Source organism: Molothrus ater, chromosome 17 (assembly GCF_012460135.2).
Source record: "Molothrus ater isolate BHLD 08-10-18 breed brown headed cowbird chromosome 17, BPBGC_Mater_1.1, whole genome shotgun sequence".
NCBI lineage: Eukaryota > Metazoa > Chordata > Aves > Passeriformes > Icteridae > Molothrus > Molothrus ater.
The window spans coordinates 6,309,469-6,326,156 of NC_050494.2; the positions used below are offsets into that span (position 1 = coordinate 6,309,469).

Consider the following 16,688-nt stretch of genomic DNA (forward strand, 5'->3'; position numbering starts at 1 on the left):
TATTCTTGCCTGAAGGTTTGGGTTTTGAAAGCACATGAGAAATATGTTTTACATTTGTGTGACTTCCTGATTTATACAATGTGCTTCATGCATTGCTCTAGGCACACAAACAGTACAAACTGTAGTTAATGTTAACCCAGAATGTGGAAATTCGATCCCCTCAGCTCACAGGGACATGTGTACACTGGCTGCACCATATTTGGGGACAGCAGCTGGTACAGAGCCCTGGGGCCAGCACATTTACCCAGTTGGAAACATCATGATAGTAGAGAAAAAGGTACTTCACAGCTGTATTGATAGGAGAATTTTTGTCTTTGCATTTCCATGTAGATGTAATTGGAGAAGTGAGATAGGAAGCATTTCTGATATCTTACGGAATTTTTTTTCCCAAGTCCCTCTTCCCACCAAGATCTAAAGAAAAGTATTTTAGGTCAAGCAGCCTGCTACAAATAACAGTGTATTTTAGGCAGGTTATTACAGATACCCTCATATTTCCAAAGTAGTTCAGAAAGTGATTCACCAGAAGTTCCACCTGAATATGAGGAAGAACTTCACTGTGTGGGTGCACTGGAAGAGGTTGCCCAGAAAGTTGTGGAGTCTCCCTCACTGGAGATATTCAAGAACTGTCTTGATGCAATCCTGTGCAGTGTGCTCTAGGATGACCCTGTTCCAGCAGGGAGGATGCATCAGATGACCCACTGTGGTCCCTTCCAACCTCACCCATCCTGTGATTCTTTGAAAGATTTGCTTTCTTTAATATTTGGCAATCCTGAGTTCTCCAGACTCAATAGCTGGGTCATTTCTCCTCTGGAGGTGGTACTCAAAAAAGTTGGAAGGTTTCTGAGAGCACTGTGGGTCAGAGGTTTGTTGCCTGAATCCAGGGTAGTGACTGAGCATCTTTAGAGGATTTAGATAATTTTGCTTTGTTCAGAAAACTTGTAGCAGATGTGTTTTAGGATGAGTGCTCTATGTGGGATGAAATCTGGAGCTTCCTAACACCAGCTACAGCAATTAATAGTAATGGTATTCATTACATATTCATTACATAACATGGTTTGTTCTGAGAAACAGACTGCTTGAGATGGAGGATGAAAATAGCAGCTGTTAATTTCAGAGGGCTGAGCCTCTGAAGACTGCACCCAGGAGGAACCAGAACCTACTTAATTCCCTCTATGCTGTGGCTGAGGGCGTCTGTCAAGGGGAATAGTCCTCTCCAGGGCTTTCTATGCTGGTGCCACCAGGGAACATTTCAGCTGTGCCCAATATTCCCCTGTGGCAGGTCTGGGAGGGCTCCTGCTTTGACAGCATCTCTGGTGCTGCCTGGCCTTTTTGTGCCCTCAATGCCCACCAGGACCTGCCACTCTTTGTGCTGTTCCACACAACCTGAGTCAGCAACGTGGGATTTGGGAGAGGCTTGGAGGCATCAGCTGTGCCCATGGTTGCTGCTGCTGTGTTCCCTGACTGGGTAGCTCTGGGTGTAGCCAGCTGGTGTGGCTGCCTTCTCAATGGATAATTAATTGGTTCAAATGGTTGGAGCAGGTAGGGAGGGTGTGCATGCTCTGAATATCTGCTGGGCCTGGCATGGTGGAGCAGTGAGTGTGTTCCAGAGGTGACTCGGGAGCTGATGATGAAGCAGGGCTGGGTAAGGGAAATTTCCTTTGTAATAAAGGAATTTTATGTTTTATAATGAAGGAATTTATTATAATTTATATGTTTATAATATATATATATATTATATATATATATAATTTATTATAAAATTCTATATTTTATAATAAAGGAATAAAGAAATGTATTCCCTATATAATAAAGGCTGGTCTTCCAAAATACCTCCTCTGCTTCCCCTTGGCCCTGTGAGTGCAGAAGGCTCTGGGAATAGAGGCTGACTGCCTTTTCTCCCCTTGTGTTCCTAGATGGTGATGGCCGGAGGCTGAAGGGAGCCATCCAGAGGAGCACAGAGACCGGCCTGGCTGTGGAAATGCCCAGCAGGACCGTGCGCCAGGCCAGCCACGAGTCCATCGAGGACAGCATGAACAGCTACGGGTCAGAGGGAAAGTAAGTCATCAAAAAGGAGCTGGGTAATCACTCGTGGGATGCACTGTCCCTGAACCTATTAATTTTCCTGCAGCATGATGGACGATGTGTTTTTCTGACTTGCCTGTGCTGCAGGTGTACTGCCCATGCAATTAGAGCAGATCTCTCTGTCTGCATAGCTGGCACATACTTGACTGTTTATATACTTTTTTTAGTGTCCTCATTACTCTGAGCTGAAGCAGATACCCATTACTTTTAACCACTTTGCCTTTGGATGAGTAATTCAGGGTCAATAGCAGAGGCTCATTACTGCTCGTAAATTATAAGCCAGTAGTTTCTAATGTTGCACAATAGTTTTCCATTTCCCCTGTTTCAAAATAGCCCTTTGGTTTGGGGCAGAAGGAAGTTTCAAGGTGCTGAAAAGGGTGAAAGTAATAAAATACATGATAACATGGCAAAATTCTGGTATCAAAATATATATTCTAGAGCCTGAGTGTACTTCGGAAAAAAACCTAATTTTGTTTCATCTGAGTTAGTATCCTAAAAGAATGTGTTTCAGAAAAGATTTTTGACTCCAAGAGAAGTTACAACATGCTTACATTTAGACTTTATACCAGAGTGCAAAGCAGGGGATATTTAGGCCAGAACTTGGAGACCTGACTTGTCTCCAATTCTGGTTTTTGTATTTCCATTACTTGAAGCCATATATGGAAATTTAATTATTTTACTAAGATGACTATTCATGGAAATCTTTGGAAGCAAAAAACCCACAGTGTTTAAAGAAGAAGGCAATACATACCATCTGATTTTGTGCTTTCTAGGTGTGTGGCCACAATGTTTCTATACCTAAAAGGTGTCCTGTTCAAGCCAAGGATTACACTTGGCATCACTCTGTATGCTCTCTCGAGTCCTGTGTGGTATTCCAAGTACACTGTACAGCTAAAATGCTGAGATAGTCCAAAGGCACTCTCAATTAATGTGATTCTGGTGTTAAATAAGTAACAGGCTGTAAATTAAGAGAGACTTTCTTTAGCTTTAGAAGTAGGCTAATCCTGGAAAGGCATCATAGATCTGTGCTGAAGGTTCAAAATAGTAATGAGGCACAGACTGCGATAGCAATCTTGTCACTCCAAAGCTGTGATGTACCTTATCTCTTCTGTGAGCTGCTGTCTCCAGGGAAATTTTCCTGCTACACCAGCACAGTCCTGTGGCTTGGAGTTCTGCCTCCGCTACTAGATGCAGAGGATTAGTGATTAAGTTCATTCCCTGGGCAATGAGGAGTAAGAATCTGCTTTCATGCAGGGCAGAATTCTTTCTTTTTTATATTTACATAGCTTATCCTCCTGGGAAGGGGTGTAGTTCCCTGGATGGTTTGTGTCCTCTCACTGCTTCCATCAGCTGCTTTTGTGGAACAGGAGTATTTCTGCCAACAAAATACTGCACCCCTACCAGTGCTGTCTCACCCTGAGGGCAGGTGACATGTAGCTACCAGCTGGACAGAAAAAGGAAAAGCCTGTCTTGCAATGCAATTGTCTTTATTAGAACGAGCCTAAGGTTTGGTATTCCAGCCTTGAGCCCTGCCAGATCATCCTTGCCAGCACCTCAGCCAGGGATGGGGTGGTTTCTTCCTTTCTCTGAAAAGTGTGATTAAGTTGTTCCTGGATGCTTTGTTCCTGGGTGGGATAATTAATCTCTTCTGAGAGCCCCGTGGGAATTGCAGCTATCTGTCTGAGCCACAAGTGATAAGCAAACAGGGCTGAGAGTACAAAGAGCTAAGAGGGCTCAATTCTCTTGAAACATGGTGGGAGGGGAGTTTCTCTGCTTTCTTTTCCTGCTGCAAAGAATGGAATTGTTTGGGGAATAGCTTCGAGGAACAGAAATGTGTTCTCCTAAATCAGATTTCTCTTGACCTCTCTCGTTTGCTGTAGCTGTCTTGCCAGGGAGGCAGAATGAAGATTCATATGTCTCTGTTAGCTGTGGCAAGTTGATTTTCTTTCTAATAAAAGCTGGGTTTGTGACTGGTGCAGATTCTCCCAGGTCAGAGAGTTTTCAGCAGTGACTGTCAAACCCCTGGTTTGCAGCAAGGCAATGCTGTTCTAGCTCTTTCCACCCATGCATCCCTTTGCCGTGTCCACACCTGGAAAAAGATGGATTCACAACCTCTCAACTTCCATGTGTTCTTATAATCCTTATCAATTTAAGGACTAACAGGAAAACTTCCAAAGATGGCATGCTGAAGTGATCAAACATTGGTGAAACTTTGCTGCAGCAGGCCTAAATACCAGCCCTCAGCCATACAAACTGCTTTTTAGGAAGTATTGCTCACTGACTGCATTTTCATGTTTGTTGCAGGGAGCTGCTCTGTGCTAGTGCAAGGTATCACAGTTTAAGAATGTTCTGAGGTGCATGGTTTTGAGCAATGCTGCTTCCATGTGAATACCAGCATGCATAAAATCCAGATTTTTTTTCATGGAGAGGCTTATTATGTAGGGGAATACCTCTGAGGTGTGCTTGGCATTCTTTTGAATACTCCCTTTACCTGAAAATGAAGTATACTGGAGAGTAGCTGGGCTAAATGATGCATCTCCTGGAATTAAAGCTCATATAGCATGCCAGGAAACGCTGACATTGTGAACACACCGCTTCATGTAAATTTTTGTCAGACAAGAAGTCCTCTAACCTTCTTATCCAGATTTTCTATTGCACAGTGGTTGTGCACTAGTATAGGAAATGAATATAATAAAACTCCATGTGAGACTTTGTAGAAGGAGAAGTAGATATTTACCATGAACAAAACTGTTTTCAGTCATTCCCATGTCCAGGTTTCATTCCCTCATGCTCTCACCACCCCATGTGGGCGCCGAGCCTGGTGAATCCAGGTGCTGGAGCCAGGCTGGGTTGTGTGCTGCAGGGAGGACATGGGACACCATCTGTCAAGCCCTCGCTGTTTCTGCTGAGTTGTTCTTCACAGCAGACTGGCTCTTGGACTGTGTTTTTCTTACACTTTCTAGGACTTACCTGCTGCTTTGGAGTGATCTTTCACCTCAGGGTCTTGCTCTTTTTTGTCTCTGTAGATCTCAAGCAGCACTGCCACCTTTTTGTTCCCTTTTTTGGGGGATCTTTCTATGGCTACAGTCTGCCCTCAGACAGGCTATGGAAGTGATGTGCTCTCTAACCTTGTTGTCTGTTCTTCCCCCTTTCATTGGAGAACAGATCTGCTGCAGCCAGGTTGGTTGTGCTTTCACATACACAGATGTTCCCATTCATAATTCATCCAGAACAATCTTAGCACTGGTTACAAATCCTACAGCAGTGAATATTTTCTTCTATGTCTATTCTTAAAGATTCGCTTGAGGAAACAGTTGCCCGCTGTAGTAAGTGCCTGTGGGGTAGTCTCAGGACACCAGGATTGCTGCAAGGATACAATTCCCAATATAGGAATAACTCACAAACAGCCCTGTGAGATTCAGCAGAATCTCAGCTCCATCCTGGCTCTTGCACCATCTACATCTTGTTTTGGCTGGGTTTTGCTGCAGCTGCACGAGACCATGTACAGCATTCAAAAAGCAGTAGATTCTGGACTTGCATGTAACTTGTTCCTGCCAAACACTTTTCTTCCTGAAAATGGAGCAGAAAGATAAAAACGGACCTGGAACAAAAGTCTGCTAGCTGCCATAGTGCCTAGTGAGTGGTACTCAGAGGGTTTTTGTTCTTGCTGGCTACTGCTGAGATGATTAAGTTCTGGAGAGATCAGGTGATTCTTACCTTAGAAAAGCACAGCAGGTGGTGACTAACAAAGACTTGGAGGATTGTTCTGGTATTATCTGAGATGAGTGTGCAGGTCCAGTGAGGAGGCATCTTCTTGTTTCCATCTCAGCTCTCTTCTCCTTGGTGAGGGCAGTGCTGCCCGAGCCCTGCCCTGTTGTGCCCTGGGCAGGAGCAGGACACAGCCTGGCATAAGTGCCACCTGCAGGGGCATCTCACACCTCTTGGCTTTCTTCTGTCTCTGGTACCAGCTCTGTCCATGGGCTGGTGTAATCCAACACTGGGACTTAGGCTGGGGAAGCTGCCTGCCCCTCTCTGCTTCACTGTGGAACAATAATTAACAGGAAGCAGGAGAAAATACTAGCCTGGGTTGTGACCACATGAAAATTCACTTCCCTTCACCAGAAATTATCCATCAACATTCAAGAATGACCAAAAGACTTGATTCCTCAATGCCCCATTCAGGAGATTCATGTTGCAGCTATTCCCTGAATGTTTCTTGTTGGACTTCCAAAGCCAAGAGACTTCTAGACTCTTTTATAACAGATTATCTTCAGGCCTCTTTTTATCTGAGCCCTTTAAAAAAATGTAATGAAACATGCTAATATTAGTTCAGGCTGTAAGAAACCAGTGTCTTTTGAGATGGAAACCAGGAAAGGCATGGAGATTATTTCTGTAATGTATCAAAAAATTCCTTAGGCTGTTCAGCAACAGCACATCCTTTTGTGCAGGCAAAGCTTGACCAGCACAGCTTGGAAAGGATGTGACCTTGAGAGCTGTGGTTCCAGCAGGAAATACAGTGAATCCCACCTTCAGCAACCCCTTGGGAGCAGACAGAATTGCTCACTGAAGACAGGTAGCTATCTTTTATTCAGTGCATCTAGATGACTAGTGATTGCTAAAAATGGAGCTAGCCTGGCAAGGTGGGGAAGGGAGTGGGGGAGGTCTTTGTGCAGAATTCACTGCATAGTTTTTATAGCACTGTTTCAGTGGCAGAATTCACAGAGCAGAGCAGAAGGAGCGGGATACGCGAGCGGAGTACAATGTGTTACAGCGCAGAAGACAGCACGTCACAGTGCTAAAAATGCTACAGAAACTGGAGTGGCCCAGAGAGAAACAGAGCTTGTTGAGAGGCAGAGTTGGAGATCTTGCCTGGCACAGGAGAGGTGTGCAGTTGGTGGGGTTAGGGTGGGTTTGGGTCATGGAAAACCTTCCCAGCCCAAGTGAAGGCTCCTGCAGCGTTCACATCGACTTTGGCAGGTTAAGGGGCTCTGTGCCCAGTCCCTGGATGCATATTCCTCCTGCACACCATAAATATTTGAAAGATGGGGTTATGGACATTGGCAAGTTCTGCCTTCTTCCTTAGCTGATAGATTCTGCTTGGCTCCTGCCTGGGAGATGCGATTTAAAAGACGTTAACATGCAATATGGATGAGTGTGATTGTTACACAGAGCATTACTGCTCCCTGAAATTGGAGTTCTGATGGGGTTTTTTTAATGCTCAAATAAAATAACTGTCAAATATGTTATCAGTCTCAGAGGAGACTTCCCTCTCCCCATTTCTTCTGGCTGTAGGAATCTGTTGCTGTCCCTGTTTTTTAAAGATAGAGCTGGAGAATTTAGCTCCATGTTAGATGTAGATGTGTGGTGTATCTGTTAGTTCAGCTGTGCAAGTCAAACCACTGAGATGCATGGCTGTGTTTAGGCAACTTGCTTATTAAATGCAAGTTTGTGCCATGAGATGGTTAAAAAAAAGAGGCTTTTTTATTTGCAAGAACAGCACAATAATTTCTGAACCCTGGGCCCAGACACATCCCATGCACATAGCAGACACAGTGGAGCAGCTCTTCAAGAATGTATCACCTCTGGAGACTTGAGATGATGGCAAATCGGTGTTTGTGTGGATAGTGTAAATGAATCCATGAAAAGAACAAGACAAAATGTTATCTTCTAGAAATAGCTGTGTCTGGGTGTGCCAGGGGGTGGCTGTGTTGAAGCTGTCTGGCCTCACCACCTCGCTGAACCCGGAGCAGTGGAGCTCTGTGGGAGTCAAGGTGTGCAATGTGTGAAACAGAGAGACAGGAATGGGGATTTGGTCCAAGGTGAGGACACAAAATTCTCTTATTCTGAGAGAGCTCCTGGACAAATGGTGTTACACCCAGCCTGTGAAGGGAGATGAATGCCTCACTCTGTATTTCTTCTGCACAGGCACAGCAGCGAGTGTGTGGCCATTACACATTAGTACAATCAAGACCAGTCTCAAAGTCTTGTAAGACTTATAAAAAGGTATAGTATCAAGAAGAAAAGAAAGGGAATAGGTGGTCTGTTTTTCAAACTGATAATTCACAAAGGATGTTTAGGACTGATGTGTAAAGAGGAAAAACTGGAAAAATATTTGGAAGGAGAAAGTAAAATAATGCACAGGAATAAACTCTCTGGGAAAGATTTAAGAACAGGTTAGAAAAGCAGCTGTCCTAGATGGTGTAAATAAGGCTGCTCTGGTCTTGGGACCTGGGTGTGACTGTCTGACCTGTGGAGATGCATTCTGACCATATTTCCTGTGAGTATTACAAGATTTTGACAAGCTGATTCTGCAAACGCTCTCAGCAGCATAATGGGATACCTGGCATACAGAGTCCCAGGAGCAATTTAAAAATAGATTTAGAAAAGAGGTCGGACAAACTCTGCACGGACAGGAAAAGAAATTAATGATACATTTTCCCTAAAAGTGTCTGCCTCTGCACACTCTGCATGCTAATCTGTAGCCAGCAGTGGGTGGGAGTGCAGAAGGGACTGAGCAGAGCCACATACACTGTGTGAGAGGCATCAGCACAGCTGCTCTGCATTTTCTTCATAGCATTTTGCATTGAAATCAGCGTTGTCCATCTGAGCATTCAAATCCTGATCAGTTTACAAGCAAACTCTGAAAAGCTAGTTCTGCATCCAGTCATATATAAGGAGGAGCTGCTGTGCCATGAAGGCAGGGACTGCATGATTTCCCCACAGAGGGGAAGGACATGGATCTTTGCAAGGAGTAGGTCAGGAAATGCTGCTACCCTGAAAGACCAGAGAAGCAAGCAGCTGGCAAGGAGCCTTTAAGCCACTCTTAAATTACTCTACAGAGTAGAGTAATGACCTGACCTACAGCATGCAGCACAAGAACACAGTCTTCAGAGGCTGCACAGATTTCGTAAATAAACAGGATTAGGAATGTTGTGTTTAAAAGAAGAAGGTCTGGGCAGTTTCAGCCCCAGTCTGAGCACACAGCTTCTAAGATCCATAGAATGTAGAATATGCTGAGTTGGAAGGGACCCACGAGGATCCTCAAGTCCAACTCCTGGCCCTGCACAGGAGACCCCAGGAATCCCACCCTGTGCTTGAGAGCGGTGTCCAAACGCTTCTAGAACTCAGAGCTGTGACCAGTGCCCTGTTCCAGTGCCTGACCACCCTCTGGGTGAAAACCTTTTCCTAATATCCAGTGTAAACCTTCCCTGACACAGCTTTATACCATTTCCTCAGGACCTGTCACTGGTCATGAGAGGGAAGAGATCAATTCCTGCCCCTCTGCTTCCTCTCATGAGGATGTTGAAGACCACAATGAAGTCTCCCCTCAGTCTCCTCCAGAATGAACAAACCATGCTACCTCTAGTGTTTCCCATAAGGTTTCCCCTCCAGTCCCATCACCATCCTTGTGGCATCTTTTGAATAATGTTCACTAATAGTTCAATGTCTTTTTTATATTGCTGTGCCAAACCTGCCCCCAGGACTTGAGGTGAGGCTGCACCAGAGCGGGGCAGAACAATCCCCTCCCTTGCTGGCCATGCTGTGTCTGATGCCTCCAGGACAGGATTGGCCCTCCCAGCTTCCAGGGAGTGTGAATATGCTGATCATATGTGAATATGCTGATCATATTCAACTTGCCATCAGCCAGGACCCCCAGGTCCCTTTCCACGGTGCTTCTTGTTCCCCTGTCTGTACACACACCCAGTCTTATCCTGCATATAAACGTGTCCCACAAAGACAGAAGGGGTTTGTGGGCTCTGTCGCGTGTGCCATAAAGCCGGGCTGCTGGTTGGTACCTGCTCTGCACGGGCCCCGCAGCAGTGCGGGAGCTGCGGCGCTGCCGCGGGCTCGTGTCTCCCTCTCGCGGCTGTCCCGGCTCCCTCTGTCCCTAGCGGTGTCCCTGCTGTCCCGGCTCCCTCTGGCCCTGGCTGTGTCCCTGCTGTCCCGGCTCCCTGCTGTCGCTAGGTGTGTCCCTGCTGTTGCTAGGTGTGTCCCTGCTGTCCCGGCTCCCTCTGTCCCTGGCTGTGTCCCTGCTGTCCCGGCTCCCTCTGTCCCTGGCTGTGTCCCTGCTGTCCCTGCTGTCCCGGCTCCCTCTGTCCCTGGCTGTGTCCCTGCTGTCCCGGCTCCCTCTGTCCCTAGCGGTGTCCCTGCTGTCCCTGCTGTCCCGGCTCCCTCTGTCCCTGGCTGTGTCCCTGCTGTCCCGGCTCCCTCTGGCCCTGGCTGTGTCCCTGCTGTCCCGGCTCCCTGCTGTCGCTAGGTGTGTCCCTGCTGTCCCGGCTCCCTCTGTCCCTAGCGGTGTCCCTGCTGTCCCGGCTCCCTCTGTCCCTAGCGGTGTCCCTGCTGTCGCTAGGTGTGTCCCTGCTGTCGCTAGGTGTGTCCCTGCTGTCCCCAGCTCCGTGCTGTCTCTAGGTGTGTCCCCTCTGCCATCCCTGCTGGCTCTTGTGCCAGGCACAGTTTGGGCACAGCAATGGTTATTTGATGCTGAAGTGGTGTTTACAGCCTGTGCTGAGCCTTGGCAGGAGCTGGTACCTGTGCAGCCAGGGTTAGCCTTGATGCAGGTTTCTGCTGTGTTGGTGGGCTCAGAGATCCCAGGATCAATAGTATCCACTTATATTATTATTACTAGTATCCAGTGTTATTTTCCGCTGTCCCTGCTCTGCCTCCTTGCCTACAGCTGAAGACCATGGTCTGAGCATCCTCCAGCAAAATGTCCTTCATTTGTCCTTGACACTCTGGAGACATCGCTGACCTCCCTGTGCTCTCCCTCTGCCTTCTGGCCAACAACAGCATTGCATTCAACTTAGGACCAATTCCACAGCAAACCCATAATCTTTAATTCTGTTAAAATCATCCCCATTTGGCTGTGGAAAAGCAGAGCCCGTAAATCATGATTAGTGAAAGCAAAGGGCCAGAGAAGAGATAATTAATTTCGCTTTGCTGTTCAAAGGCTGCACTGCCCTTGCTCAGTGGAGGATTTGTGCCCTTTAGACAAAAGGCTGACAAGTGTCACCTGTTAATCTTCTCTGTGTGCAGCTCTTTGCAGCGTGAGATGGTCCTGTCACAGGGCCCTGCTGGCTCTGGCAGCTGCTATTTGCAAGTCAGCTGCAAAGCTCTCCCTCTTTATTCCTCTGGCTATTTTTAGCATTTCTCTTTAGATGCAATAAAAAAAAAAGACATCTCATGTCAGTGATAACCAGGTTGTAGTGATTGTTCCCCTTAAGGGACAGACATGTTGGGCAATGGGAGGGGAAAGGCTTTCCAGGATTGCTCCAGTGTGTGTGAAACATCTGCTGGCTGTCACCCAGGGTGGAGACACCACTGTCACCTGCGGCAGATCCCTTCAGGAGCCTGTCTCCAGCACATCCAGTGTGTGATGGTTCAGCTGGAGAGCTGGTTGCTGCATCAAGGGCAGGTCAGAACAGCTTGATATATGCAGAGGGCAGGCAGGAAAAGTCTGCTGAGCCTGCAGCATGTTCCAGAGTGGCAGGGTAGGGCTCTTGGGAGCATCAGGGCTGCATTTAAGGAGTTAAAAGAAGTCACAGTGCTCCCTGGAGCTCTTTTCCTCCCTGCTTTAACTGCAGGAAAAACAAGTGAGGGAATGGGGAGAGCCTGTCCCAGCAATCTCACCATACATGTCCCCCTCACCTCACCATCTCAGCCTCTCTCTGAGCCTTTGACAGACAGCTCATCAAGCTGAATTTGAGCATCTGAAATTTAGTCTATTCTGCTAAATCATTCCTGCTGGTTTTAATCCACATTCATACTGTATTTCTGCCGTTTTATTTTCCCCTTCCCTCTCCTCTCAAGGGAGAAGCAGTAGCTTTCTTGGAGATAGCTTATGATTTTTCCAGACAGAAATTGTTTCCATTCCAGGGTTATTGGCAATACCCAAATATATGTCCAGGAATTGGTCAAAGCCAAGATTTAGAGCTGCTGCTTCTAGTGTCTAATAAAGCAGGATTGCAAAAGGTCAGCCTCTGTGCAACATAGCAGCCAGTTCCACCAGCTAATGGCATAATCTATTATAGAAGTAATTCCTATGTCTTCACTTCCCAGTCAAATATAACAACAGTGGGGAACATTAACTGTCTAATTTAATCCTGAGTTTCTTATAGTGCTAGTAAACCCATTAACTAGGGCTGTTATCCAGACTGATTGAGTCTTGACCTTGGCCTGTGTTTTTAAGTGAGCTTTGCCATTCCCTTTGGGATCAGCAGCTCCATTCAAGCAGCAGCTCCACTGCCCTCCTTGCAAGGCTCTGTGCTGGTGGCCCAGCCTGGGTGGCCCTGCAGCAGTGTCCTGCCCTCTTGCTGTAGTTTGCACTGCAGAGCATTCATCATTTCAAGGTCATCCAGAGCTCTCTGACTTCTGAATTTATGGAGGGTAATAGCAGCCTTTGCTTTGCTGTAAGCACTTCCCCTTGCCATTGCTTCACCTTTACCCCAACAGCTCTTGTTCTTGTGCTTTTTAACACTGTCCTTCATACTCTCCTGCTTTTTCCCTCTGTATCATCAATGCAGGCTGCAGCATCAGCTGCTCTGTTAGCAGGTGTTTTTGCTTTCTCCTGAGCTGCCCCAGCTGCTGGGCAGAGCCTTTGCTAGCAGCATTCATAGTTAGCATCACATAACAGCTTGGAAGGGACCTTAAATATCATCTGGTTCCAGCCCTGCTGCCATGGGCAGGGACACCTCCTGCTAGGCCAGAGGAGGGGTGGGTTGGTGTGAGAGCAGAGATGCCTTCTCTCCACACAGGTATAGTGCAGAGGGGTACTTGGCATCAGCCTTTGATGTGATTCTCCTGGCACGTAAGAGGAAATGGTTTATTGGATTGTTTTGAGTATTCAGAGGCCAGAGGGGTTTCTGTGGGTGGTCTTCTCCCACCTTTGTGTGTCCTCTGCAGTAACATGGCTGACTTTCCCCTAGAGAGGAATTGCTCTAAGACCTAGTTCTGGGTGTGCTGTGAACTCTCATAGCCCTCAGCTTCACTCAATCCTGGGCTTCCCCTCCTCTGTCCTGGTCCTCAGCATTTTGCTAATTAGCCCAAGCATCTGTTCTGAGCACAGCAGTGAACATTTCCCTGAACAGCTATGAGTTGTCTTGCCAGATTGTTATTTACGTGCTGGTTCAGGTCACACACTCCCCAGGGCAGGAGTGAGACCCGAGTTTGGGCCATTTGTCTTCCATGAGTTGAAGAGAATAAAGAAAACATTTACCTTCTGGCTGATGGTCCATTCATCTCCTGCTGAATCTTATGTCTTTGTCTGTCAGATCTCCCTTTTTCCCGCACTATTTTGAGTTCTCTAGGCACTAGTTTTCATCCTTTTTTGACTCTCTGTGTGCAGCCCAAAATGCCTGAGCCAGCAGGGTCACGGAGTCTCGCTGGTCCTCATGTGCACCAGGACTCACTTCTTCCTCCTTGTATGGGCAAATCACGAGCCTGATAAAGCCTGTCTGGCTCTGGGCTCCCTCTTCCTCTGCTTCCCCTATCCCATGTCCCTGCAGATTTTCCAGCCCTGGGGCTCTCTCTCTCTCTGTGTGATAAACTGTGTGCACAGTTTATCCTGGGGAGCCACAAATCCAGCAACTCTGCCGTGGTCCCAGGGATGGCTGCCACGGTGGGGCTGACAGATGCCAGGTGGGTGGTGGGGCAGGAATTGTGTGCCCACAGGGAGCAGAGTGTGGCCCTGGACACTGGGGATACACCTTGTGCTGCTAAGGAGTTGGTGACACAGGAAATTGAGAGAAATGCTAAGCCTTCTCTGCAACAAATGCCAAATAAACGCTGCTGTTTCTGTTGTATCTCAGAATACCACCTGGAGTGTTGGTGCAAACAGTGGATGCAGGGTGAAAAAAACACTGAACTGAGGAAAACACACCCAAGCAGAGCCCCTCCCAAGCCTGTCACCCAGGATGCCAAGACTCCCTCATCCCTTTGCACAAAGGTGACATTTGTAAAGAGCTCAAGGGCAGGTTTTTCCATGCTGATGGCTCAGCAGCTCTCCCTGCCCAGCAGCAATAACCAGGTTTCTCAAAGAGCCAGGTCGGCGTAGAGGGGAGGTGCAGTGTTCTGTGGAAAAGCTGGGCCATTTAATGCAGTGCCCCTGTCACAGGGAGCTAAGCCACCCCATGAACCCATGCTAGTGACATGTCCTCTTCAGTCCCCATGTGTGGTGAGCTGCTGATGTGTGTGTGCTGGCATCCTCCTTCCCTGTCAGAATAAATAAATACTCCCATGGGGCTGAGAGCAGGTCTGCAAATAGCTAATGAGAGCTGAAATCCCAACCTGAAATTACCACACTGCTGGTTGAATGGGGTTGGAAAAGAATTTCTTTTCTTTTTAATGTCTTTTAAATGTAACTGGCTAGCAGGGGGGCATCACCGAGGCTTTGTGGCTGACTCAGCTGTGTGAGAGCCTGCCCACCCCTCAGGCAGGGCTCCTCTCTGCCGTCACTTGTACCCAACCTGCAGCCTCCTCACAGCGTCCTTTGTGAGAAAGGGATTGGGGGAACGGGGGCTGCATCACTCCCTGGGTAATTGCCCCCATTCAGGGGAGTTTGGAGAAGTGGAGGAGGTTTGTAATTGTGCCTGGCTTTGGCACGCAGCAGGCAGAGAGCAGCACCCGGCACGGCAGCGTGGGTATCCCGGCACAGAGCTCCTGACGTGGCTCAGCAGCTGTGTCATGGCTTGGCAGATGCCTGTGGGACAAATGTAGGTGTCAAATGCTGGCCTCAAGCCTCCTCCTTACCATTTGCAGCAAGTTCTTCTACAACCTCCAAAACAGCTGCGTAAATCAGGGTCCAGCTGGGTAAATCTTCGTTTGTATCAGTGTACCACAGAGTTTGACTCTTTGGTGTTGCTACGCACGTCCCAGCGCAGTGACCAGCACCTGTAGCTTGCCACGGGCCAACCTCAGTACCTGGTGATGAGATTTGGAGGCTCTGTCCTCCCAACAGCTTTTCTTTTGCTGTGGTGACTGTGGCAGAGGCACTGCTGGTGTTCGAGGATGTTGTCCTGTTGCCACCCATATTCAGATCCTCTTTGTGGCTACAGTCATGGAAGCAGATGTGAAAACCACAGTGTGGACAGGGTGGATGCTTCTGATGTTGAGCAGGAGGAAATGGGACCTTCTAATCAAAAAGGAGATGTATTGCTCTGTGTGTGTTATAAATGGATAGGGAATTGAGTCCCAAGGGGACTGATGACTGACCCCTGCTCATCTCACTTTTAACTACTGCTCTAGATGGATTATTTCCTCTGCAGAAATGAGGATTGGGAAGGGATGGCTACCAAGAGACAATCCTATAAGCTATTCTAGCAATCTGTTACCTGAAGAGGTGACAGCCATATATGAGCCTGAGATAGCAGAAATTTTCTTTAGAGGCAATTAGTTATAGCTAAACAAATGTTGACCAGCTGGTGACAGTGACTGCAGCCATTATTGGGGTTTTTTTTTGGGCGAGGAGAGAGATTTTAAATGGATTCCATCTAACTAAACTGTGTAGAAACCATCGAGTTTTGCTCAAAAAAAGACGCCATAGACGTCATTCATTTCAAAGATAAATCTGGTTCTTTAGTTACTGAGTTGCTTTAAAATGCAGATTAACCACTAGCCAAAATAATTTTCTCTTGCAGCTTGAATTTCAGTGGAGTCCATCTGGCATCTGCTGGGCAGTTTAGTGACTTCCTGGGGAGCATGGGCCCTGCACAGTTTGTTGGCCGTCAGACCTTGGCCACCACCTCGATGGGTAAGGAACACAAAGGAGTTGGGTGGCTTTAACTGAGCCTTGAACAGACAGCTCCTACAAGGCACCTAATAATGTGTCCAGCATCTGCTGATCTAACACTGTCCTGCTCCATTTCTCTGTTAAATCGAGTGAGCTTGGCTGAAAGGTTTTGCTGACTGCAGCAAATGTGTCAGGAGGAGGAGAGCAGCAGCTTTATGCTTTTCTCCCTCAGCTCTGAAAGCCACAGACTGAGTAAAATGCAGCTAAAATCCTGAAAATGCATCTTGTGGGGTTTTTCTTTCTGTAAGGCCCATCAGGCTCTGTAAGAATTTTGTTATGGTCCACCATAATTGCATTTTCCAAAGCAGCTTGCAATCCTAGGTTCTTCCATTTGGAAGAGATGAGAAGCTTGCTGCCACAAAGAGTAGGAGACTGAGCCACCAAAGCCATTTTAGAGGGCTCCCAGTCAAGTTTGCTTTTGAAAATGTGGCCTGGAATCACTGTGGAGCTGCTCCAGAGTAATACAGGAGGAAATCAGGCACATAGAGTTTGTTACAGTTTGTGCAGGAGGGACATGAAGATGGTTTTTTAAAGATTTTTGTAACCCAATGATGTATTATTTTGAAAGTCTTCTATGTATTTTGACATTCTGGTTTAGGGGACGTGGAAATTGGCTTGCAAGAGCGAAATGGGCAGCTTGAAGTGGATATCATTCAGGCTCGAGGACTGACACCAAAACCTGGCTCCAAAACACTGCCAGGTAGGATGCTTTGATCTCCTAAAGTACTGCCCTGAACCTCTGCATCCCCCAATGCTTGTGAACAGGGAAAATTTGAATTTTTGCTTGGCAGGACTGAGCAGCCTGTGTGTGGTGCTGAAAACA

General features: G+C 47.2%; 1 protein-coding gene across 1 annotated transcript in view; it reads left to right on the top strand.

Moving 5' to 3' along the window:
* The window catches only part of RIMS4 (regulating synaptic membrane exocytosis 4), a 56,004-nt gene that overhangs the window by 29,550 nt on the left and 9,766 nt on the right, over positions 1–16,688 (top strand). The window contains exons 2-4 of the mRNA XM_036395994.2: positions 1,914–2,055; positions 15,714–15,826; positions 16,464–16,565. Coding sequence (XP_036251887.1) covers positions 1,914–2,055; positions 15,714–15,826; positions 16,464–16,565 — 357 coding nt within the window. The remainder of the gene's footprint in view (positions 1–1,913; positions 2,056–15,713; positions 15,827–16,463; positions 16,566–16,688) is intronic.